Source organism: Argiope bruennichi, chromosome X2 (assembly GCF_947563725.1).
Source record: "Argiope bruennichi chromosome X2, qqArgBrue1.1, whole genome shotgun sequence".
Lineage (NCBI taxonomy): Eukaryota > Metazoa > Arthropoda > Arachnida > Araneae > Araneidae > Argiope > Argiope bruennichi.
Window position 1 is genome coordinate 108,362,631 of NC_079163.1, and position 27,999 is coordinate 108,390,629.

At 29.8% G+C, this 27,999-nt stretch overlaps 1 protein-coding gene across 4 annotated transcripts in view; it reads left to right on the forward strand.

Annotated features, from left to right (window-relative positions):
* LOC129960087 (protein Fe65 homolog) overlaps positions 1–27,999 on the forward strand; it is a 62,892-nt gene extending 34,893 nt beyond the window's left edge. For all 4 annotated transcript variants that reach the window (XM_056073184.1, XM_056073186.1, XM_056073185.1 and 1 more), the window contains 11 exons: positions 482–594; positions 5,318–5,436; positions 9,952–9,997; positions 10,283–10,438; positions 13,057–13,184; positions 14,337–14,620; positions 15,265–15,467; positions 19,457–19,527; positions 20,658–20,766; positions 21,537–21,608; positions 25,033–27,999. In XM_056073184.1, the coding sequence (XP_055929159.1) occupies positions 482–594; positions 5,318–5,436; positions 9,952–9,997; positions 10,283–10,438; positions 13,057–13,184; positions 14,337–14,620; positions 15,265–15,467; positions 19,457–19,527; positions 20,658–20,766; positions 21,537–21,608; positions 25,033–25,107 (1,376 nt within the window). In that variant the 3' untranslated portion in view covers positions 25,108–27,999. The remainder of the gene's footprint in view (positions 1–481; positions 595–5,317; positions 5,437–9,951; positions 9,998–10,282; positions 10,439–13,056; positions 13,185–14,336; positions 14,621–15,264; positions 15,468–19,456; positions 19,528–20,657; positions 20,767–21,536; positions 21,609–25,032) is intronic.

Consider the following 27,999-nt stretch of genomic DNA (forward strand, 5'->3'; position numbering starts at 1 on the left):
AAATATAACTAACTATACTTAAGTTTTTAAAAAAATTAAAGATGTATTCCTTTCTTTATTTGGTATTTTAAAAATATTTTTCGAAGTTTTAATTTATTTTTGTTTTAATCGGGGAAAAGCACTCACTTAATAAGATCCACAATAAATTCATTGGATTGTTTTTTTAAAGACTAAAGATAAGTTTTAAGACAAAATCTTTTTTGAATTTTGGAATGACTGTTTCATTTTCAATCTTAATTTAAAAAAATAATAATGTTTTTTGCTAATTTGTATTATTTGTGATGTGTTTAATGTATTTTTAATTTTTTGATTCTATATTTTAAACAGGCAAAGCTTGAATTTTTACAGTTTATGCTGGAATACCTGTAACACTTAAATATGTCATAATTTTCATGGATTTTATATGTCACAAATAAGTAACCATTATTAAAGCTATATATTTTTTAAAACAAAATTTTTTTATCTTTCCCTTGCATTTCAGATGATAGTGGACCATATTATTGGCATATTAGTAGTGGAACTATCCAACGAGATCCTCCCATTACATATAGCTGTAACAGAATTTCCAGTAGAATATCAAAAGATTTAGAAGTTGTAAGTTTTTGAAACATTTGTAATACATTTTTTAGGCAATTATTAGAATTCAAGAAAATATCAGTACTTTTCACATATGTTTAATGATTTGAAAGCTAGATTTGCTGCTCTTAAGAATCGCCATGAATATAGATTATTTTTTATTCCGTTTTAGTTTCCTAAAAAAAGACATTTCTTCTGTGAAAGAGGAAGAAAGATTTATATGCTTCCTAAAGGCATGTTGAAAATCATAAAGCATGAAATGAATTTTTGTTTATGCCTACATTTCTGTACACATTTAATCTATTAAAATAGGAAGTAAAAAATTTGTAGTTTATTTAACTAATGGAAGTTATTCCTGCCAGTTTATTTTATTGATAATTCATTGTAAGGTTGCTAGTATATAACTAACTCACAGTTTAAAGTATATGTAAATAAAGAATTATTAAATATTATTATTCATTGGTTGAAATCTTTGAATGTAATGATATAATATGATTTTTTGAAGGAGGTAGGATGAAGGAGATTTGGTACAAATTTTTTTTTCTGCAATTTAAACTAAAATTGCTTCTTTTGTGGTGATTGGATGTAAATTGTGCGAAACTGGAATTAAAAAATTATTTAAGTTTTTTTTTAATTTTCTTAGAAGTAAGCCTTTTAAGAAAATGCTTTTTCTCATTCAATTTTCAATTATTGAGAGCCAGTTTGTTTAATAATCCTTATAATAAACAATAAAATTAGAGATCCGATTTTGAGTATCTAAATTGGTTTTGGATTTTTTTGTTAAAAATTCCAAAATGTGTTAATTTTTTTGAAAATATCAGGTGCTTCCTCTTTGTCGCTTTTTAAAAGTTTTCTAATAAAATTTTTTAAAAATCCATCCTTAATTTTATTAAACTAAAATTTGTGAGTTTTTAGATGTAATTTCAAATAATTTAAAGAAAATATATTTGACTTTTAGCATATTGTTTGAGAAATGATTGCGGAAAAAACTTAACTGAAAAAAAGAATGGGTTCAAAGATTTCAATACAAAAAATATTACAATAAAACAATCTTTTATGAATTCAGATCACAGCAATAACCAAATATATTATTAGTCAGGAAATAATAATTTAATACATGTTCATCATTAACATAGTGAATAATGACTCTATTTTATTTTAGTAATAATTAGAATTTTTTAAAATAAAATTGAGTAAATTTTGACATTCTTAGTCTGTATATTTTCGAAATCATTCTTAATTCCATTCAGCAAACATTCATTAATATTCAAAAGTAACTGTAAACAAACCATTTAAATAAAATGTAAATTGAAAAAGTCCTAACATATTATGAAAAAACAGAACAGATAAAAGTTTTCAGAAAAACAAATGGAATAAAAAGGTTTTAAAACTTCTATATATTTTTGTATGAAACAGAACTATATTGTGAAAACCAGTTTTAAAGATTTTTTGAAACTAAAATGTTCTAGTAAAATCCACAGCATCATTAATTTCGGTTTCATGACTAAGTTAAATGGTCAAATTCAAAACCATTTTCAAAGCTGCTTTATATAGAATATTCAATTTCTGCACTTTTTACCTTTTATCGTTTAAAATAAATGACTTTTTGTTATGCCATGGCATTTCCAAATCTGTCAACAGTAAAATAAGTAATAAATTGTACTTCAAAAAACTTTTTTTTTTCAAAAATTTACAAAAAAAATTAAAAACAACAAAGGTTATAAAACGTTATTTTTAGAAAAATGTTTTGCTTTACTTCATGATAAAAAATTAGTTGATTTATCAATTGAAATATAAAATAAACATGGTGTCTCAGTGAAACATCTATATATATAAAACGCTTACGTGGACACAAAATCTGGTCGAATTTGTTAATCGCCGTTTGGCAACACTTCGACCTCGCCCGGGAACATCAACACGCGGTTTGATAAGATTTCAAGAGAACGCTATTCTTGCATCGGTTTGAAAATTTAAAAAAAAAAAAAAAAAAAAAAATATTAACCGTCAAAAGATTGAGTAAATTTTTTACGATGAGTTTAAGTCGTGCCGTATCTATTTTAAAACGAAATCGTCGAAAAAGAGAAGACAAGTCGAATGAAATGCTCAAGAGTCATTCATAAGAAGATCGGGTTAAACGTTTATGTGTACGAAGCGAAATTTCCAAACTACAGGAGCATAATTGTGGGACTATGTCAATGAAAGTTTTTTTTTTTCTTTTTTTTTTTCCTTGCCAGGCACGTTACTGGGAAAAAGAAGTAAATTCAAGTGGCAAATACACGAAATGTTGTCATGTTAAAAAAATTGATTTGGAACATCTGTTGAATCCACCGGAAATATTGAAAGACTTGCTGATCAGTCATTCTTTTTTTTTATTTGTTTCTTTGGTGGATGTATATAGTTATTTAAATGAAAGGTTGTTTGTGTTTACAAAGAACTTTGATACATGTGATTTTTGCGAGTGTATTTTTTGCTTTACATTTTTTTATTTCCTTCATTGTTTTATCATATTTTGGAATAAATTAAATATGAATATATCTTGCTAGACTAAAGTGGTTTAGTAGATGGCGAGCGAACGAAACGAGCTTGGATCTCCAAGCGATCCGAGAGGAAATGTATTAGCAGTTCCTGGGGTTTGGCGAGGATAAGCGAGCAGGGTGCAGAGCTCCCTAGTACCAATTAAAACATAAAGTCGAAGATGGCATTGTCTGCGATAATGTGACTATAAAAGCGATTTTGTATCACTAAATATTTGCCCTTGTCTTTTTTGGAATTTACGGAGAATTTAGTTTAAGGTTCAGAGATAGTTTTAGGCAAAATTTAAAAAAGAAATGACATTTCCATTAAATTTATGTTACCCAGTCCCCTGAAGTCATTATTTTTTAACAGCATTCCTGTTTTTCTTTCAGCATTATTATACTGATTTAATTTAATTAATAAAAGATAATCATTGTGGCATCAATCCTTAATAGCTACATTTCTACATTTGTGCTAAATTTTTAAAAAATTTCTTTGAGGTGTTTTAACAGTTTTAAAATACCCTGAGTTTAAATATAGCATGCATAGATAGCACAGTGGCAGTCAAAATAACTCAACCTAAAATAACACTTCTGCAATCAAAACAGTCTAATGTGTAAATTCTAGCCATCTGATGCTTCACGTCAATAGATTTTTCTTCACGGATACTTAAATATAAGTAATGTTCTGCTGAAAATTATTCTTTCAAGATTAGGTTTACAACGAATTTCATGCGAGGATATGTTTTTAATTTTGATTTTGTGTATACGACTTAAGCTCCATTTTAAAATATATATTTTGTGATTGCAACTATTTTTATTGAATTTATTGATTATGCAGTGTATCTAGCTTAAAGATCCTCACGATAATAATTTATATTCAAGAGTAATATTTAATTTCGTCAAAGCATATACGTGAACTTCGGTAAAAATGTTTAATAAAAACTTAAAGCAATTCCTTATTGACAGCAGTATCTGCCCTTTAAAAGGCTATTTTTTTTCTAAACATGGTATATTGAAATATATTTAAGATTGAGATTTGCTTAAGAAAAGCAATTCATTTGGCCTATCAGATAAATTTAATTAGATTTATTAATTAATTTGTTTAATTAATAACTAAGTAATAAATCAAAACACACTATTTTGTATGAGGTAAAGTAGTTAAGCATCTAAATTTCTCTCTTATTGAAACATTTGTCAGAACTTTGCCTACCTTCGTAACTTCATTCCAAGATTGATGAATATGGTGGTAAGCTTGCTTTCCATGGCCTTAGAAAGGATTAAACGTGATTCCTCAATATAAATCATTACTTTTGGACGCCTTTAACTGGAGTAGTCTATGTTTATTTTAATCTCCTGAGTGAGACATACAATTTTTCTCTCAAAAAGTGTGTTCTTTTTCACTTAAAGTATAAAATACTGGATTTCTCTTTAATATGTTGAAATTATATTTTTAAAAATCTATATTGTTTTATGATTTTTGATGTATTGAATTTTTAAATTCCAATAAAGATGCTATGTTTCGATATTTGCAAGTATGTAGTTAGTTATATTAAGTGTCTAATCCAATGGTTTCTAAACTGGGCATATTATATTTTTAAGGGATAAGCTATGAGCTTTCAAATGTTATTGATTTGTTTGTTACTGATCTTGTTATTAAATAAATTGATGATGTTTCTATACTTTTTTGATGCTAATCGCTAATTTGTAAAAATTTATCTGATTTTTTTTTGTATTTATTTTACTTCGTTTAACTGTACCATAAGAAATCTACCATTAAAATGGTTATTTCATCATTAAATTGTTATGTTGATGAAAGGAACAAAAAACTGGTCTGCTGTAGCAAGAAAAAAAAATCATGTCACTGAAATTATTTGGCACCATTAAAGGGAGATATTTTAATGCATTAATGAAATCTTTATTTTTGTATACTAAGAAAAATTAAATCCATTGAATTGAAATAAATGAAGCTTTTGTTGCTTTTTCTCTTATTGAGTAGCCAAAAGAAGGCACCATATTTTTTGAGATTGAATATTGTTTTTTGTCCCTGGTGTTTCCTTCATATCTTCATTAAAAAAAAAAATTGAGAATATTTTGGTTACTTAATTTTAAAGGCATAATTCTGAAATATTGGTATTAATTTAAAAAACTATTTATTTTTTCAGATTTTTTCTTTTTTTTCTTCAGAAATAAACAATTTTTTTTTGTTTGTTTGTTCTTTTCCTCAGAATTCTTCAAAGAAGGAATTGTATTTAAATACACGCAAAACATCTTGTGAAAGCAATGCACCAAATGGCATTCACCGTAACAATGTTCTGGGAGTGCATTCCATAGATGAAAAAATAAAGTAAGCTTGTGATTTTTTTAGTCATTTATCTGATATATAATCTTTCAAAATAGGCGTTTGATTTGTGGTTTTTGAAAATATAGAATTTCTCTTTTATTTTTGCTCCTCTCATTAATGAACAATAATTAGTTATTAGCAATTTTACCCTTTTCTTTTATCCATTATTAGTAGTTACCCATAAGTACTCTTTAACCAAGCAATTTATCCTTATATTACTGGCTAGGTGAAGATTACATTACTACTTACAACAAGAATTTTAGCAAAGAAATAGAAAAATATATTCTTTATTCAAATAATTAGTAAATAAGGTCCGAGCTTTCCATCATTTGCTCATGAAGTTATTATTCTTGTTTTCTGTGATTAGTATTGGATATATTCTATCACATTTAAGAATTGTGAGTCATATTGGAAAGTAAACCGATCAAAATGTTTTAGAATAGATGCATATAATTTCAATGGGAGAAGGAAGGTGAAATATTTAATGGTTATTAGTACAGAATCAGTACCAGCTGTAAGGAAAAGGTTAATATTAAAGCTATACTGCAACTTTGTATATGATACATTCTAGTTGTTGTTCGCATTGATTTCAAGGTTGGTTGAAATGTGGCATTTTTGAGACTGCTACTTATAAATCTCTCTTGTTCATTTCATTCTCATTATTTATTTGCATCTTAATATTAACATTTAAATTATAATATTGCAGCTTATTTTATTTTTATTTGTGTGATAGATCTCCTGCTTTAACAAATAAAAATATATATAAATAACATTAGCTTTCATTGTATAAATAGGAATCTGACAAGAAATTGAATTAGTGAAATGAAGAAACATTGCATCGCTAGCCTCTGTGTTTACACCCCTATAAAATGTTTTCTGATTCAAGCATTTTTGAAAATTTATGGTATTTTTTACCTATGAGCAATACACTTTGTTTTTAATATTAGGTGAAAAAATGCTTCTAAAGTTTGATTGTTAATTACACTGCTTTGCAAAGAAAAAAAAATACTTTATAAAAATTGTTTTAATTTTGATGATTGATTTTTATATTACTTTTAGTGCTGATTCTAAAAATGAAACCCATTTATTTCTATCAAGTAAGGATATTTTAACAAAATAATTGCATAATTCGAAGGAAGAAGAAGTCGCGAAATTTTGACATTTCATTAATTTTTAAATCTATATAAATTACATTTACATTTTAGTTCAAATAATTACTAAGTATATGTAGAATCTGGCAGGTCCTTATAATAACTTTTTCCTTTACCTCAAAAGTTCTTTTGCCACTTTTTCTCTTGTGAATTTTGCAGGGATTGTCCATCAGTAGTTGGTTAGCATGCTGACATTCCATTTTCCTTGATATCCGCTTTCCATTTCTTTTATATCTTGGTAAAATCTTTCATCTTGTTCCTTACTAGCCACACCTAAATTTTAAGAAAAATAGTTCAGGCTTGAATATAGAAAATGAACTTTTAATCTCATACTACAGCCTAAAATCTGGAAATTTTTTATAATCTCATCTACAATAAATTCGTAATTTGGGTCCTTTTTGTTCCCAAAAAATCTAATAATTATTAGTTCTGAATATTTAAAGGCTTTTCTTTCATTCATTTCTATTTTAGTCCCAAAATTTTCATTTTTTTGATATCGGATTCAATAACATACATCTTCCAGAGTTGTCACGCCACCGTGAGAACAGGAAAAACGCAGGGAATTTAAAAATCGTCTAAAAAACCCAGGGGAATTCGAAAATATTCATTAAACAGGGAATTTTAAGTTTCTTGGTTATTCTTTCCCATCTAAAAAATCCCAATTTCTAAAGATTGCAAGAATAAAAGATCACAGTCATAGCTTCTAAAACAATACCATTCGCGATTGTGTAATGCGGAAACTCGCTTCTGCATAGATAATTCCAATTTCGATTTGCGAGTTTGTTGTTCTGTTTCCTTGAGATTCCCGAATTGCAGATAATGAACATACGCAAGACTTCTGTAACTGCTTGAAAGAATAGAATATCTTTCTCTGGCGGGATTAGCAACATTCAATCTGCGGAAGCAGCGCGGTAGTATTTATTCAACCATACTTACGTTTATTGAGTGGTTTGTTTATTATTTGAGAAACTGTTTGCTTATTAAAAGCAAATTACAGGATTCTTTTTAACAATGAGCTGCTCAAAATCCGTATTTAATACGAATTAGACGGATAAAATATCAATCCTGATTTTTCAGAATGGGTTCGGAAAGTTCCACAAAATCCATTATCCGCATTGTAAGAAGATAATAAACCTAAGTAATATGAGAACATAGATACTTACTAGTCACGTCAAAAGAAGAAAACATACAAGACTGCGTGACAATTCAAAAGAGTCATCGTTGATGTTGGACTTAGTATCTAAAAGGAATACAGATAAAGATGACAAGTCAAATCTGAAAACGTCAAATTTAATATCCGAAAATAAACCGATTTCGAACTTTTTAGTTAAAAATAAATAATAATTTAAAGCTGAATTTATACGGGCATTAAAACTTGTTGCGTCACATACGTCTTTGAATGTGTTCAATGATATAGCGGAAATATTTTCGCTTATGTTCACTGAAAGTGAAATAGCTGAAAAAAATGTGGTAGCTCATTTGTTCCAGATTAGGTCATTAGCTCCATGAAACTGATGACTGAAAAATCTGCAGAATTTTCAAAAATTGGTGCCCATATACTTGCATTGGCAAAAATGAATAAATAAAAAAAAATAATCTTGCTTTGTTAAGGTTTTTAAGTAATCATTAAATGATTTATATCATGATAATAAAAATGAAATTTGTTTTCATTTCTCTCGAGTCCTTAATTTTATGTGATTTACAGTTAAAGAGAATGAGAGGTAATATATCCCCTCCCCCTTAATATATAAATTTTGTCTTGCTAAATTCTAGATAATAAAGATAAAATCGTTTTTTCTTTTCTGTATGTAAATATAAACCTTCTTTTATTAAGTTATTTCGAATAATTTTAAATTGTTGTTTTCTTTCCTTGCATTTTCCACTCTTTAAAACCATATTCCATTATAACTAGCACATGAGCTCTATTTGCGTATTTTCTCGTATCTTGAATATACGTACAGGGAAAATAACAGGGAATTTTTTTCCAGACTAGCAACCCTGTCTTCAGGTTTATTTTCGATAAATCTGGGAACTGGTCGCAAAGGTAATTAAAGTATTCATCTTCTTTTGGTTAAGCCTTGACAAATAATTCCAAAAAAACCTAATTTTATGTGGAAGTAAAGGAATTTTATGTAAAAGTTTTTTTTTTCCCGCCAATCAGATTTTATCTTTGAATATTTTTGACCCCTGGATCTAATATCTTACTAATTGGCAATTCTTTCTTAATGTATATATTGTTTTCTGTCTTGGTTATCCCATTCACAATGAGAGGGAAATTTTGAAATTTTTGTTACAAGTACAAAAATAACAATCTTTTGCCATGATTTTGTTCTTTCCTAACCATTAATGTACCAAAGTGAAAATATTGTTCTTTACTTTGAATCCATTATTTTTATTCTTCTACACAAATACAACAAATTTTATGTGGATCTCAAAATTTGTTTCGATTACCTGATTTCATGCCAAAATAAACGTAATAGACTTTTTTTTTTTAAACGAATGTTTCTTTGTTGTTCGAAATGTTCCTTTGTTGTTTTTTCATGGTATAATTATCACAAATACAGCTGAAACAAATTGGTGAATTAACACATCCTCTGGAAACCACTGATATCTAATGCAACTAGAAATTAAAAAAAAAAAAAATTAATGACCCTCACAATTGGAATATAAACACATGTGTACAGCTCAGAACAAAGAAAACTACTGCTTAAGGAATAATAATAAAGTCAGTGGAAATGGTGTGATGAAAAGTTGTTGGAAAGACACATGCTAATAGGGTTTTAGCTGGTTTCCTTTTCTTCAGAATTGTGTTTAATAGACAGTTTACCAATTCAGAGGAATCTTCTAGATTGATATAGTTTATCTTTCTTGTTTAGTAGCTTAATCCACCAATTTACTATTTTAAATCCATAAATGAATTTATATAACTCTTATAAATAATATTTTTACTCCAAATTATACTAAATTCTCCCTCCCCCCCCAAAGAAAGACAACAATTTGTGATTAAACTGTACATGATGGAAATGTTTCATTATTTTTCCACTCATCAGCATTAAAGAACTTTTTAAAAAATCGCCACTTGCTTTATTGGTAATTTTTCTATCGCAGGCCTATGTTATTACTTGTTAAAAAATAAAATGAAATTTTATTGTAAAATCTGATCTCCCTATATATTTTGAAGATATTTCTTCATGCAATTCTATGATGTTTTGATTAAATTATGTAAATCATTATATTATTAATATTAGTAAGCATTTGTTTCCTCGTATCTCGGAGACCATTACTAGTTTATTGAATCTATTATTTGTGTATGAAGTTCAGATTTCTATTTATTTGATAATTGTTTTCGTGCTATTTATTCTTACAGAAGAAGAAGTTGTCCAGATGGATCTTGCAGTTTAACCGCAGATAAAGTAAGGAATACACTATTTTTTTAAGTTTGGATATAATTATTAAAATACACTTAAATTCTGGAACTGGTATTAATTGAGTATGCTATTGATATTAATTTTAAATGCATGCTAATGAAAAAAAAAATAATTTCATTATAAAATTTTCAATTTTTTATCAAAATCAAAAAGTTTTGTTATTTAAAACTTTGCGCAATCAAAAATTCCGTGTTTGTATTGTTTTTGTTATTCAGTTAATCTAAACTGCGACATATATATAATCCAAACCTAAATTATTTTACATTTTAGAGGCCTATACGTTTTGCTGTTCGATCACTGGGTTGGGTGGAGATTGCTGAGACAGACTTAACTCCTGAACGAAGCAGCAAAGCCGTTAATAAATGCATTGTCGACTTGTCTATTGGAAGAAACGACATTCTTGATATCGTTGGAAGATGGGGAGATGTAAGTATATATGTAATGATATTTTAACTCTAATTTCAATTTAATTAATTTTCATAGTAACTTCATCTTAATTTAGCCCATAGTAACTTCATTCTAAAATATTCTCTTATTTTGTGATCCAATTCCACTGTCTCTACTTAATTAATTCAAGAGAAGCTTTGTTAAATTGTTGAATCAGCTAAAATCTAACTTTCCCACACTACGCGTGAAGAGATAACATACCGGTGATCAAGCAAATTCTTTTTTTAAATCTTCCTGTGTTTCCCCTACCTTCTCCGCGCCTGTAATGAAAATCCCTATCGAAATCTCATAATACATTAGCACTGTAAAGAAATATTTTCCCTATCAAAATCATAGGTTATATAAGACCAGGGATAAAATGTCCAAGAGCTCTTCCCTCATTCCTCTCTGTGTCGTTCTGTGTGCTCGTCGCTTGTACATATGCTTGCTTCTTCAAAATGAAATAAAACGACGTCACGAAATTAAAAGTATCTTCATTGTCTTCAAACTGCATCATGCTTCGCAACAAATAATATTACATATATATATAATGATATTTAAAAATTTTAATTTAAACTTAATTATTTTCTTAATTTTTAGCTCAATTCAGCCCATATTTTCATTCTAAAAATATTCTTTATTTCCTGATAACATTCCACTTTTTCTATTTAATTTATTCAAGAGAGATTTTGTAAAATGCTTAGGTAGGCAATTCACACGCTCCGCGTGAAAGGATAGAAAATTGTTCAGCGAGCACATTCTTTTTAAAAAGATCCCTGTGTATCCCTTGCTTGGGTCGACACATGTAGCGAAATTCCCTATCGAAATCTCATTGTATTAGCACTGTGAAAAAATATTTTCCTTATCAATATCTCATGTTATATAAGACCAGAGATAAAATGTTCATGAGCTTTTCCTCCTTTCGTTCTGTGTTGTGTGAATGTTCGTCGCTTCTGCTTGTACATAATGCGTGCCTTTCCGGGATGAAATAAAACGACGTCAAAAAATCGGAAGTCTCTTTACTGTCTTCGAAACTGCCTTCTGATTAAAAATTTATATGCTTACATACATACAGACACGCACACAGACACACACACACACACACACACACACACACACACACACACACACACACACACACATATATATATATATAATCATGGGACAAACTTTGAGGCGTGGTAAAGCTCACTATAAGAACAATTATTGTATAGGAATATATGATTGGAAGTGATGCGTTGAGGCACAAACACAAAAAATAACACATGAAATGAAAAACATTGTTTATTTACAACGTCGGCGCTAAATGATATTTTACAGCAATGTCTGAAAAAAATTGCTCCATATTGTGGCCAGTAAGCTTGGTAGCGTCGGTGGAATGATTGGCGAACAGATTCCCATATCCCGGGTATTTCACGTACGGATGCAGCCGCACAGGATAGTCGAGCAACGATTCTTCAATGGAGTCAACTGGAATCTTGTAAATAAGGGCTTTCAAATGCCCCCATAGGAAAAAATCGAGATTCGATAAATCTGGCGATCGTAGTGGCCATCGGACTGGCCCACCACGCCCAATCTAGCGCACTCCAAAAATAGCATCCAGCAATTTTCAGCAATTGTTTTAACACTTTCTGTACGGAATCACTGGTTAAGTTTCCTGCTAATGAACATTTTATGATTCCGTTAATGTGTTATCTCCCCCCCCCCCTATTTAGGAATCGGTGATTAATGTATCAATCGGTTACATTGTAATATTCACTCAAATTATCGGGTATACTAAACTGATACAATCACCAAGTTTTCGATATCAATTTTTGGATTCGATAGTTTATCTTCAATCGCATTCGTCTTCGTTCAAGTGATACTATATCAATCTTGTACAAAAGCATTAGATCGATATAACCTGGTTTGCCATCCTGCCTTGGCAAGGCAATTAGCAAGCATGATTTTTTTGGCTATATATTTCATAACCAGCCATTAAATACTTTATCGTATGTAGCAGTAGCGATATACCACTAATGAATCGCCGCTTCCTCTTATATTAACTATATCAGCAAAGTTTTTCTTCTTCTCATGCACATGTCAATTACTGTCAATACCAAAGCCACCGTTACATCCCCTTCAGTATCCCTTCCTAAAAAGTGAAATCTTAATTTAGAATAATATCAGTATCAGTTGCCAGTTTTGGTATCAATGCTCACCGAGTACGCGAATTAATTATCACGGGAATAGAATCGAATACAGACTACGTCAGGTAGAATTGAGTATTGGTATCAACTTGTATCTAATACAGCAAAATTGAATATCAGTCCAAACCTAATTTAATTGACGAGAACAATGTTGAGTGTTCTTGATAATATAAACAATGTATACACAGTGTACAAGCACATTATTTTTGTATTTTTCATCAGTGATAAGTTTTACTTTAAGTTAGTAATTAACTTCTTCCCAAATAAATACTTATTATTCTTTGATTTATACTTATTAATATTTGTCGCCGTTGCTTGAATTTATAAAATATTTTACATTTCACTTTAACGCGTGTTTCATTCAGTTGAATATATCAAATTGTTCAGAATATTTGAAAATAGCATAATATATTTGGTATATATTTGTAGGGTAAAGATTTGTTCATGGACTTAGATGATTATTCTTTGCGTTTAATGGACACTCAAGACTTAACTGTTCTGAATACCCAGCCTATCCATACGATTCGTGTATGGGGAGTTGGACGTGATAATGGACGGTTAGTAGAATAATATATATATATATATATGATATTGCAATGCGTTTTTATTTTCCGGAAAAACATTATACCAGAAATATTTTTTTATAATTATGTTTTAAATCATTGACAATAAATTGTGGATTTGTAGACATTATATATTACTTAATTATGTAGATTTTTTTTTCATGGTCGCCTGCAGCAGAATCTTCGAGAAAAATAATAAAATGTTATTTGCGGTTGGGACTTTTTTTATTGATTGTTGATCTGTTACTTGTAAAAAATAATAACAAGCAAGATAAAAATTAATGTCGTGATTATATGTCGTTCATTTAAATTTGGTTTTTAATGTTATATACAAAATAATTGTGATTACTTAATTATGTATTAATCAAAGAAATTTCAATACTCACATAATGTGGAAGCATAAAAATAAATGAAATGTTCGAATGAATAATTTAATAGAAAATATTGAGTTGCTTCTATTTGCTTGGAATCCAAGCTTCAGTAAACTTTTTTTTTTTCATTTTATTTTCTACTCTAAAGCGTTTGAGCTTTTTTTTTTTTTTTTGCCTGTTCATTTCAGGTTTTAGTCTTCTAAAATAAAGTCATGCTTATATTTCAAATTTATAACAAATAAAAAAAATTAAGGAAAATATAAAATAAAAATTTTGGATGCATTACTATATAAAGGAAACAGTATGATTTGATATAATTAATTATTATTATTTCACTGGTTTTTTGTTTTCTCTAATTTAGTATCCATATTTGCCGACTCTTATTCTTTATTTTTTTAAATTACATGAATAAATTTTTCCTTTTGTTATAATGTCATAGTAGATGAAATTTGTTTATTTGGCATTTGTAATTTTGATAAAAAATTTTAATATAATTATTTGCTCTTTCCTGCTATTCCATGATCCTGATCTTCAAACAGAGAAAGGTAAAGACATACTTTATGAATCAATATAACTTATGTGTGTGCTTTTGACTACATTAAAATGCTTTTATTTTAGATATTTCAGCTTGCATCTATTGCTTATTCCTATAAGCATGCTAAAAAATTTCAATTGCATTATAAGGAAATGTTGCTCTTTAATTTGTAATGTAAATTGAAGCAATGCTTTTCTTTCTTGTTGTTTTGTACATATTAATTTTGAACATGCTTTTTAGGGATTTTGCTTATGTTGCTCGTGATCGTGTCACTAAGAAATATATGTGTCATGTCTTTCGATGTGACATACCTGCTCGAATTATAGCGAATACATTAAGAGATATCTGTAAAAAAATCATGATTGAGCGTAGTCTTCAGAGAAGTTTAAATAAGCACAGCGAGTCAGCTGTTTTATGTGAAGGAGAGAAATCTGAAGGAATCCATGGGACTCCTGCTCGTCCAACTGATTTACCTATGGAACATGGGCTTTTTCATCATGATGACTCTCTAAGTTCCTATGTAGGTATGTAAACACAATGTTTATCATCTCCATCTTATGATCTACATGAAATTCATCTAGCATATTTGTTATTTATTAAACATAAACATTGCATAATCCAGCAGTTCTTCTTAATTATGTCTTACCTCAGATATAATTAAACTATGATATAATTTCATTGTGTACATTTACATTCATTTTAATTATGTACATTTGGCTTGTGATCATTAAATTGATCATTGAAATACTGTAGGAATTCATTCAACATTTTATTTGATACACACTGATGTATGTTCTACAATAGTGTTTTATAGCATTATTAATAAATAATTTAATGTTAATGCTGTAGATAATTTTGTAGTGCTTATGAACACTATTGTCTGAAGTAGATGAATATCAAACAATTATTTTATGAAAAAAGGAAGAAAAAAAATGAACGTAAAGGTAGTAGATAAAAATTTCCTGTTGTGTTCCTATAATTGATAAGAAGATGGATTTGCTAGTATTTTGTCTTGAAATTGCCATGGCATTTCAATATTGCATGAATGTTGATGGTGGGGTTAAAACAATTGGTTTAAAACAAAATAATTTTCATATTTTTATTTGCAGTTTTCCATTATATTGCAAAATTTATGTTAGTATTACAATATATGTGTTTTATCATTCAGGTCAGCTTTTTCCTACTCCCATGGAGGAGCCCAAGAAAGTTTTGAAGGTTTATTATTTAGGTTCAACAAACGTTGAAAAGGCAACTGGTGTGGATGTATTGAATAATGCTATCGAGGAACTTGCTGCTTCTGTTCGAAAATCTGATTATAAATATGTGAACGTAGCTGTTGCTCCTTCTACTATTACTATATCAGAGCCTGGGGTAAGAAAATTTCATAATTTCTTACGTTTTCCTTAATATAAGAAAAGAAAGCAGTTGTATCTTATTTTTATGTTAAATACGTAGTATGTCTAATTTAAACGTGATCCCATGACGGATTTCTAACTTTTGCATATGCTTCCATTTGAAAAAATGCCCAAATTGAAATGAGTGATTATGCTTGGGTCAGTAAAGGTAGTGCTGAAATCAAATTGCAAAATTTAATTTTTGTACAGTTCTCTACTCCTATTAGTCTTATTTATTGATGTTTTCTTGACACACAATCATTTTAAACAAAAATACTCTGCTCTTCTGCGACCAAAAACTGACTGTGAATTGCGAAACTGACTTAGAATTTCCTCAATTTAGGCCAGTTAGCATTTGCTGGAGGAAACCAGTCCATTAATTGATGGATCTTCTTAAAAGGGTGTATGAATTGCACTAAAATGTTGTGAAATAACGAACGTCAAAGTCCTTCAATCTGTTTAGTAACTTAAAAGAGGAAGTTGTTTTGTTTAAAATGTTAGTTAATTGGGATTATGATGCTAAATACAAGGTGATAATAATTAAAGTCACACTTTAAAAATGCTGTAAAAAAGAACCACTGGTCAGAATGGCTTCAAATTTGAACTGGATATACTTAAAAGGGAAAATGGTATGGTATTAAGAAGAAAAAGAGTTCTAAAGTGTATTGATAGATGGCGGCGTAACGAAAGTGGATTCGGCTATAAGTGACATTTTGAGTCAAAATACGACAACTTTGGCATGAGTTGCACATTAAACCAACTGTACTGTGCAGTGTGCGGGATTATTTCAATTATTTCTTGACTGAGGGCCCTAGGATGCAAGGCATATGCCTCGGTTAGGTGATCAGCCTAATACGGAACCCCCAGTGTTTAGTTCCCAAGCATGCTTGGTCCTCAGTTTATCGACCCATTGAAAACATGAAAGGCTGAGTCGACCTTTTCCAGGCCTAGGATCGAACCTCGGACCTGTGCGTTGGGTACCACTACGCCACAAAAGTTCATAATGATTTGGTTTTTTAATTGTTCATAGGCAATAAACCGCTTAAAAAACAACAATCATAACGCTTGTTAATTATCGCTGTACTTGTCAAGTCGTGTTCAATATGCTGGCCACCATTTTCCACCACAAGTTGAAGCCGATAAACAGCATATTCCACAACAATGTCTCAGGGTTCACATTGTGAAAGTGTTACGTAATCCATGCTTTCAATTTTGCTAAAGTTGCTATCGGGTCGAATATAACATTTTTAAGAACCCCACAGCCAGAAGAGATTGAGGTCCGGTTATTTTGAATTCCAGGCTGTTAGAAAATAACGGCTGATTATTATATTATTTCCGAAATGCCTTTTGAGCAGTTGCATTACTGGTTTTGCAATGTGCGGAGGAGCGCCATCTTGCATGAAAATAATTCTATCCAGACATGAAGTATTGGAATGGTTACACAAGATTCTTATACTTTTTACCATTGACAATACATGTGACGGGACCCGCAGGGCCCATCTCCTGGAAGAAAAAAGGACCTTACAATAATCGATACAATCAACTTGCAGAAAGAAGCGCTACTGATGTATGTGCGAACGGATTTTCCTTTGCCCATATCGTGCAATTTTGTATATTGACAAATATTTATAGATAGAAATGGGCTTCGTCTGTCCAAAAAATGTTCCATGGCCATTCGTTATTCACTTCCATGCAAGCAATAAATTCTAGAGCAAAAGTGTGTCTTACTGACAGGTCAGCAGGGAATAACTGCTGAACATGTATACTTTTGTATAGATAGTACTGCAGGATATTGCGCAAAATTTTATGGATCGTGCTAACAGACATGTCTAAAGATGGGCAGTTATCTATGTACTGCATGTTTGCACACCACTTCTCGTCCCTTCCTGTAATGCTGTGGCCATATCTTCTACTGACGTCGATGCAGTTGACTTCCTCCCTCTGCCAGATTTCTCTTCAATAGATCTTGTCTCTTCGAATTTATTAAACGATTTCTTCAGACCCATGGCAGACATCGGACCACAGATTTTTTTCATACCCTTTAATGACCAGAATTTCTTTAAAGTCGCTATTCTTATAAAAGAACCTCACAAGCATAGCGCGTTCCTTCATTGAGAGATTCGTGACAAGCCGCCCAGATGCAATATGAGGAGAACGCCACGTACTCCGCGTTTTCATAATAAGTGCAATGTGTTGTGGGCATGAGTGTCTTTTAATTTGCATAGTATGCAGTTAACAGCGCTATCCATTGATACCCTTTGAAACCTTTTCTTTTCTTATGCCTTTCTTCATGTATATTCAGTTCAAATTTGAAGTCATCTGACCAGTGTTCTTTTGTTACAGGATTTTTGAAATGAGACTTTTATTATAATAACTCTGTATCTTAAAATAAAAAGTCTTTTCTACTAGACTGACAAGCAAAAGCGCCGCTTGTACAATATATGCAAAGAAATACTATTTATCTCGAAAACGGACTTAATTAAAACTGGTCAAAAGTCAGCATCGTCACCTTGCACCGGTCTCCTCTCTGCATGAAATATGCCATAAAACTTCCGTTTCTATAATTGGTGAAAAAGAAATCTGCTAAAAGGAATTTTGGAACTAATAAACGACCTTGCAGTAGTGGATGGGCTTTCCACTAACAGTGCCACAATTGTTAAATGACTTAAAAGTCATTTTTTTTCCATCAAAAGAAAAAGAAGAAAAAAACGAAACAGTCATGACCTTTGAACAGTGCAGTTGGTTTAATGTGCAATTCATGCCAAAGCAGTCATATTTTATTAAAAATATCACTTGTAGCTGAATCCACTTTCGTTATACCGCACACAGCGCCTCCTATTGATATATTTTTGATTTTTTTTTTCTTATGTCGTACCATTACCCCATTCTTCAAGTATATTTGGTTTAAATTTGAAGTCATTCTGAACAGCGTTTTTTTTTTTTATAGCATTTTGAAAGCAAGGGTTTAATTGTTATCACCTTGTATGACCCATAGGACTGGGAGATTGCATAAAACTTCAAATTTCGTAATTTTTTCAACAGTACATTTATTCACATTTTCTTCACGGTGAAAAATAATTATTTACTGAATTTTTAAAGCATTTTTCCAACAGGAAGTATAACCTTATCTGCATCACTTTAGAAATAGGTTGTTAGAAGAGAGTGGGCATCTTGCATAAACTTTCTATTGTTCAAACAGTAATATTTTTGTTAATGAAAAGTATTTTCAGACAGTACATCTTACTGTCCAGTATTTTGGATTGTTGAATGGCACACACAAACATTTTTACTTATATAACACCAAATGTTTATTAAAAGTTATTTTGAGTTAAAGCATTATGGATAAATGCAATATAATCGCATTTTATTCTACTATGAGTTACCGATTCATACTGTTCACTAAACCTGTTAAGATTAGTTTTTCCAAATCTTATCAACTCATTGTAATTTAACCGAAAAAAAATCAGCTACTCAATCCTGAAAGACAATATATTACTTCATATGCTAATGATTCAAACTATTATTATTCATATAGTTGTATGTTATTATTTAGAAAGTACAAATATTCTATTTTAATAATATAATTAATTAATGTATTTTTAATGAGCTAAAACTATTATACTTAACAATACATCAGATTTCTCCTTTAGTATTTAGAGAAAATACTGAATTGCAAGATGTATTAAGATATTAAAAATTAATGTTAGTAATATTTTCTTAATATTTAAAAAAACTGAAATGATTGGTATAGTTTTCCTTGAAAAATAAAAAAATGCTAATGAATATATCGTAGTTGCTCTCTTATTCATTCAAATGAATGTGAATTGTGATTCTTTTCTGATTATAAAATTGTTTAATGTTTCTTTTATCAAACTCTTTATTTGTATGGATTTATTATAAATTACTTATTTAACCGAAAATTTGAAATAATATGGCTGATTCCCCCCCCCCCCTTTTCTTGGATAGGATGAAGGTAATCAGTTAGCAGAATGTCGTGTTAGATTTCTGTCCTTTCTTGGGATTGGAAAGAATGTTAAGTATGTATACTTCATATTGATTGATTTATTCATGAAAAATTATGTGTGTGTGTGTGTAGTATACAATTGTGTTGTTGTGCTGGAAGTTGTAATGTAGAGTGTTAGGCGCCAATTTTAATTATTATAGAAATGAGCAAGAATAAAATTATTCAGTCGAAAAATGGTACCCAAAACTGTTGTCCTCTCTCTGTGTGTATAAGCAGAAAACATCCATTAATAGTTGAATTCATTTCAGAAAGCATTCATTTCCATTTAAGATTTCTGCATTTAAGAAATCATAAACATAAGACTGCAAAGAAAGAAATTATTAGTAAATTCATAAAAATCTTTAATTTTTTTCCTTGCTAATTTTTCTTTTCAGATATCTATACAAATATCAAATTCTTCTCTCTTTTGATTTCTCCAATTTTCAGTGCATCCATTACAACCAAGTCATTTGATTCATTTTGTTAAGTTGTCTTTCCAACATACTAATTTTAAAGTAATGCTAGAGGTCTTTTTTTTATCATAAAACTTTACATCATTTTAACAATTTTTTAAACTATTTAATAACTTTAATATGGACCATTTTTATGGACTTTTACTTTGAAAATTATCATCCCTTTAGCCATTGAGTCACATATTGCTTATAAAATAGGTATAATGAAAAAACCATGAGCTGATTGAGGTGATGTTTTAAATTTTTAAACCAATTCTTTTGTGAGAAAATTTGAACCCTGGATATGATATCCAAATTAGGTTATATTTAATATGTGACGCTTTTTGCTATATAGTTCCTTAATTTTCAATTTTTTTTTAAATGAATGGCTGTAATATATATTTAAAAAAGTGAGTGATTCTAGTTTTATATACATATGCTTTGCTTAATTAAATTCAATTTACTGTTAGGAATAGTTTTATGTTGAAGAAATTATGTTTGAAATTACAAAATTTAATTTAAAATTTCACTATTACACTGAACTTTTTCTTATTTGATGTGGCTGAATGATCACTTATAGTGAGTTATTTGGTACATGTAAATAAAGGTTTTATTAAAATACAATTATTATAAAAAGTATCATGTTTATCTTTTAATGCATAATTATTGCTGGAATTATGAATTGTCGTAAACAGGTTTTCAAAATTTTTAGGCATTGTGGATTTATTGTGCATACTGCCCTGGATGAATTTGTAGCCCACGTATTTTATTGTGAACCATCCTCTGGAGCTCTCTGCAAAACTATTGAAGCTGCTTGCAAAGTAATTTTTTTATTTAATAATTTCTTTTTTTTTCTGTATTGAGTTTTCTTAGTTGAAATATACAGAGGTGCAAATTTATAATTTCAGTATGTGATTAAGAAGAGGAAGGCTTTTATAATATTTTTATGAGAACATGTTACATTTTTTTTAAAAAAATTCCACTGTTTAAATAATAAAATAAAGAATGCCTTTTAGTAATTTTATCCATTTTTGACTTCATTTACGATTTTTTTTTAAGAGGGGAGGGGGTTGCACAAAGGTAAGCATCAAGTGTACTTGATAGAAAAGATTTCAGAAGTTCATGTTTTTCCTTAGCACTAAAGGTTGATAGTGTCCGAATTTTATTTTGAAATAAATCATTAAATCATATTATATGTAAATCTTGATATAATACTTGCGAATCATTATTCATTATCTAAATTCTTATGTTTTTTATTTATTTTAAATTGTTATAAAATTAAAATTTTGTTTCTATTGACGGTTGCATGAGAATTATTTCACCAAGTTTCTTCCTGTGGTTTTTTGCTTGTGCGAAATCAGATTAAAATTTGACTTTTCCTGTTTAATTGTCTTATTATATTGTTGTCATAGGAACCATCTGTTTTGTTCGAAAAACATGTATTATTTGCTTATATATATTATCATCAATCCATTGTATTCATTATTTTTTATTGTCTGGTGTAGTTTGGTGTGTATTCAATTCGTGTTCTCTGTTCGCATTTCATAAATTATATAATTATCATATCTAACGGTATTATTTGCTATTTTAGTTGAGATATCAGAAATGTTTAGATGCACATAGACAAGATTCGGATTCTAAAAATCTAGAAGCCCAGAGAAAGGTATTTATTTTATCTAATAAAGTTGGCTTGATTATTATTTTGTGCACATTAATTTATTGATCAAGATTATGATTTAGTGATTAGACTGTTATTTCAATGAATTGTTTAAGTTCAAAAAGCCATTTTTTATGTAGGGTTTCCATACCCCGGTAGGTCGGGGCATTGCTTGTATATTCTGTAATGTAGGGTGTCCATTTAAATCGTGGTCCTATAGCTAATTACTAAACTGTTAGAGATAAGTGTATATTTCCAGTTGGAAAAAATTATCTGAATGTTGTAAAGAATTATTTTTTATGTTATTTGAATCAATAAATTTACTTCTGAAAAAAATTACAAAATCAATTTTTTCACAGTCTTTTTATCCTGTTAGTCCTGTTTAGTAAAATATTCTTGAGCCATTCATATTTTAATATAATAAAGTTCCACTATTCTGCTTTTAAAACAGACAAATGTATGAAGCTTTAAATATCAAGAGTTTTGAACATTTCTTTGCTCCTTTGGAGGAAAATTTCCCATCCCTGTTTTTTCGAGGTGACTGTTGATTAACCTGAAACAATTATTGGTTTGATACTAAGTCTTTTGAAGCAGTTGCAACACTATCATAAGCAGTTATCCATCTTAAAATTTCTTCGCATCAACCCAATATCCTTGTTAATGAAATTATTTTCCTCTCACAAGATAGGTGTAAGCTTGAATGACTCGACTTTCTAGGTGTAAGCTTTAAAAACAAGGTAGAAATAAACTAACGAAAAGATTTATATAAAGAATCAAAATACCACAAACTTTCCTCTGTCAGGCTTCAGTACAGGTTTATATATCTACTATTTTAGTACAAGCACCGAGTGGCATTCTTTATTTCTTGTCAACATTTTAAATCATCTACTTCACTAAATATAGGATGAAAATTTCTCTCACAGTAAACTGAAACGATTATTGGATCTGAATACCTTCCAATCCCAGATCAAACCCAGGCACTTCTACAAGGGCCGATGGAATATTTCATCTCTCTGTTGACTTGTACAAATTCAAAAAGTAATGTCATCACCCAACGAAATGTGAAAAGAACAAAGTGAATTAAATACAGGGTGCGGTATATAACTCGTGCATATGAAAATCATAATGAAAATGTAATGCTTAAAAAAATTGCGGTTTGCTGGAATATATTTAAAAATTCTTTGGATTTTTTTCCCATTAAAAAAATTCAAAAAAATGGTTAATAAATGGCATTAAACCGAGATGGTTTATGCAAATTAGGATAGCTATATAAAACAAGGTTGGAAACAGATCGGTCATTCGATGCCAGCAGCATGCTATCGTTACCTGTTCGTGTATTAGTAGTTAAGCTTTTCTATAAGAACGGTGAATCCATGACTAAAGCATTGCGAAAGTTCCGCACGCTGGAAGGAGTCAAGGCAAATAAAAATCCTACTTCATTGAACAGGATATTGAATTGAGTACGCCGCTTTTAGGAAACGTATAATTTGGACGATCGTCCGCGAAATGGCAGACCATCTTTCAGTGAGAACCTCGTCCCTGTAGTACAAAATGTCGTTTTGAATTTGACAGCCGAGACATCAACGGGGAGTAGTAGGGTATGTGAAGCTGAGAGAGTAACGGGGATTCCGGAAACATCGATCTCATGCATTCTACACGAAGTCTTGAAACTGCATCTGTACAAGATGAGGCACTTCACCAGTTATTGCCAGCAGATTCCGATAATAGACAAGCCTTTGCAACATGGGCGCTAACACAAATGGAGCATGATCCACACTGATAAAACCCACTCTTCATTACGTGCACGTGCATTCAGGCACGTGACATCAAGATGCAAAACAGTCATATCTGGACGACATCAAACTCGTGAGAACACGACCAAACAACTATATTCTCCGCATGTGACTGTTTAGTATGGTGTCCCCGCGACCTGTATTCTAGGCCTTTTTGAAGTGCATTGTTTTGTATCCGGTTGGAAAACCTGTTCCATCCCTACAGAACGGTATCTTACGCTTTTGCGAGACCACATTGAATCTGCTTTGCTGTAAAAGCGTTCTTTACCTGCCATCACCTTCATGCAAAATTGTCTCCGTTCTGGCATTGCCGTTAGATAGTGTCACGTGCCTGGACATAAGTGATGACACTTTTCTTGGTAACACAAGTTTATTATATTTTAAGGAATATATGATCGATAACTATTTATATACGTGCAATTAACTTCCAATTTAAATTTAAAATCATTTCGCAGAGTTCCCACCGGAGATTCTACCAACACACATTTACTGTTGTCAACCGCGCACTCCCGCGTTACTGTTCCTCTCACCACTTTATCTCCTTTCAACCGCGGAGTAGGGACAGCTATGTGAAGGTTAAAGGCACGAAAAGATACATTCAATGTAGACCGAGCGATAAGCTGAGGATGTAAGATTAAGTGGCCCTCAATATCGCCAGACTTTACTCCAGCGGACTTTTGGTTGTGGGGATATCTAAAATCTCCTGTATACTGGGGCTCACCAGCCACTTTGGTGGAAATGAAAGATGCCACTATGATACATTCATCTGTAATAGGCGTAGTTATGTGCCTCACTTACTACCAGTCTTCTTCTGGTGGCAGTCATGTTGAACATCATATGCTTTAAAATAAAGATACTGGGTTAAGTTACTGTGCTCTATTTTCCTGATTTGCACAAAATATCTCAGTTTGGCGTGTGAGCACCATCTTTCGGTCATTTTTAAATGATTTTTATTGGAAAAAATCCAGACTCTGAACATATTCCAGCAAACCGCAATTTTTTTCGAGCATTACTTTTTTTATTATGAGTTGTTGAAGTTTGCATGAATTTATGGCACACCCTGTATATAGCAATATTGTATCGATAAAGAATAAATTTACCTTCCAACTTTCAGTTGAAGCTCAAACTTGAAATCAGTATACACTGATGATGACAACAGAGAATTATGAAGCTGATTTACTTTTAATTCTGAATATCATAATTTAAATTAAAAATTGTATGATTTCCACAAATAAATATTGTAACCAGTAATGTATTCAATGCCCATATATCATTTATTTTTGTCTGATTATAACACTTTTTTTTATTTGTATATATTCTGTATTCCTGAAATCTGCACTAAATTGTTTTGTAATCTATTTTTGCTGATTCCATTTTTCAGCTTTCATTTTTATTATGTAGTTTTGAATTTTAATATTTTGATGTTTTAAATTTTAATGCATATTTTTAGATTTTATCATATGTTTGGTGCATTTTACCCACATGATTCTTGCACCACAAAAGCTCAACTAACTTATCTGCATAAAATTATGCTTATAACTTGAATGTGAAGTTTCTGAACTAATTAAAAAAATTCATTTATGATTCATGTCTTTTTTTGTATTAATTCTTTAGCTTTGATCTTTCATTTGTTTCAGGGCTTACGTACGGCTTTAAGAAGTGTTTTTGGGACTTTCTTCATGGCACGGCAAAGAAGAAGTGCTGAAACATGAAAATAGTGGAATTTCCTCTAGAAAAAAATTATCCAGCCATATTTATTTACAATGTTTCTTTTTATTGAACTAGGTATTTTATGTACAATACAGAAGCCATAGAACTTTCCTTTCGTAGATATTTGTTTTTAGTGCATTTAACCCTAGACTAATAATTGTCTAGGTTTGTTAGCTTACATAGAGCGCTTTGTGTCCCTTTTGGATTCATTCATTCTACACGATGCAAACATAGACTATCTTTCCCCGATACTCATTTTCTAATGTAAATATATGTAAAATATGATTTTGTTATAACATATTTTTTTTATGCTAATAATACACTCTTATTTCATAAAAGGAATTTTTGACATGTCAAAATGATAAATAGTAATTTTGAAAATACTGTCTCAAAAGTGGTAATTACTTTTTACTGAAAAATTAATTTATGTTCGGATAGTGTTGGCTGTGCCATTTCATTCCAGAAATCCTAGTTCACATATTATCATGGCCATTTGAGAGAAAATGTTGTGCGTACATCTTACTAAATGATTTCATGCTTAAAATTAAAACTATTGAAAACAAAAGAGCAAAAACATGTATTTATTCTGGTTAATATTTTAAGTAAGAAAAAGTTGAGCAGCTGCAAATTTATGAATTTTTGCTAAAATGAAGTTCTAATAATATTAGATTTGCTGGGTAATATTTTAAATCTAATATGTCATATATTTATATTTTTTGTAGATATGATGATTTATGTGGCATATAAATTTATTGTTTGTATTGGAATTCTTTTTTATTCATTTGTGATATTTAATCTATGTAGATATATATAAAATACATTTCATGTTGTTGCAAATAGATTTTTCTTTTAGAATATTTTATTGATCTTCTGATGCAGCTAAAGTTTTTAAAAATTTGTGTGGTTTTAATATTATTGAAGAATATGTGGCTGCTCTGTTTTAGTGAGTTGTATTATTTGTGAAAAAGGATCAAATCATAGATATTCAGAAATTTGTAAACTAATTCATGAATGGAATTTATGATATATTGTTGATTTTATATATTGGACATCGAATCACTGGCAAAGATTTCACTCTGTTTTGGTTCTGTTAATTTGTGTTTTTGATAAGCTGAAATGTTTTTGAAGATTTAAGAATGTATTATTCTTTTTAAAACAATTACTAAACATTTTAAGAATCCCCATTCGTGCATTTGTTATGCAAATTGTTATTATTGGTGTATTTTACTGAAAAGATTTTTGGTTTATAGACCCTATAAACTATAGTTCGGTACTGCATTTAAAAAAGAGCCTTGCCTATACAAATGATCAGTACATCTGAATGTCTGATTTCTTCAATTATTTGAAGATTTATGAGAATAATATTCACAAGTTCTTTACCATCAAAATTTTAGAAAAAGTATCGTGTGAAAGATGACATAGCTATTCTTTCTATCACTTTAACTGTGAAATAAACCCTTAACATTAAGTGGTCTTGATTTTTAAAAAGTTTGAATTAGGATTCATAAAAATGTAAGACTGATATTTGTATAGTGTCATGGGTTATAAGTTAAGCTGAATTCCCTCAAAGAAATTTTAAAAGCGCAGTAATGTTTGGGTAAATTGAAAGATTAAGTCCTCTTTATTTAAATCAATTTTATTAATGTAATCTGAGCTGGTATCTTTTAACCCTTTGCAGCGCAGTGTTCCACTACATGGAACTTTGCTCGCTTCTTAAATCATTAAATTAAACTATAAATGGAAAAAATATGTTTAAGAATCACATTTAACCTTCTTTTTTAATAATATATGACAATTTAAATTAAGCCGATCCATAATTTTCAGATATAGCACGCTATGTAAAAGCTTATTTTTTTTTCAAGGAATTTTGTTAATTTTTTTCTAGTAAAAAATAATTGTTAGAAAAACAATTGCAATGTTATTTTTATTGTCTGTATTTTAAACTAATTATTGAATTTTTTTTAATTTTTAATTTTAATTTAGAGAAAGCATAGGTACAATCGTTGGATAAAATTAGGTGTTCCATCAGCTGGAAAGCTGCACTCATTGTGTTACCCGGCAGGACGCTATGCCGGAAAGAGAATACCTGTGTCTCTTTCCGGAACGTATATGTAAAAGTATGTTATTTTTTACTTAGTTTTTAATGAACAAAATACTCTTGATTTTATTTAATATTTTGTAAGTTCTTGTCGATACAGCTTTTTATAATAATATTGCAGGTTGCCTCATGTTAATACACATGAATAGACATAACTTTTGCTTAGTTCTGTTACTTGTGATGAATATAGCTGTTTCATTATAATTTCTGTTATTCGTCTACTTTCAGTTTTAGGTTGGAAATTATATTTTTAAGAACATGGATAAATAAAACTTCAATGAATATCCCAAATGATTAGTCGTAGTTTGAAAACAAATATGTATGTGTGTGAAAAATGCTTAAGAATGTCCTGTCATGTAGAAATTGCTTCTAACTAGTCAGAAAACTGTTTACTAGTTTAATCTTTATACACCTCAATGATTTTATTTAAAATATTTAGTTTCTCTTAAAGTTTAAAATGTAATTATGATTACGCTGGTTTTAATATGCTAAGTAAAACAAATCGGGTGTTCATTTGAAAAATCTTATAGATAAAATTTCATAGAAATAATTAATGCAAACTCTTTGTATATAAATTTTGGAAAGAAACATTCATTAATATTTCTGCAAGTGTGATATTTGTATACATTTTTGTTATTGTTGAAATATTGTTCCATTTTTTTTTATTCATCTACGTCCTTTTAAAATTTTGCATATCAACTAAATGTATAGCTTATTTCAGGGCATCAGTGTCAGTTATTCACTCTGAAATTAATCCACATTTCAGAATAATAAATTCTATTGTTTATTTAAAGTA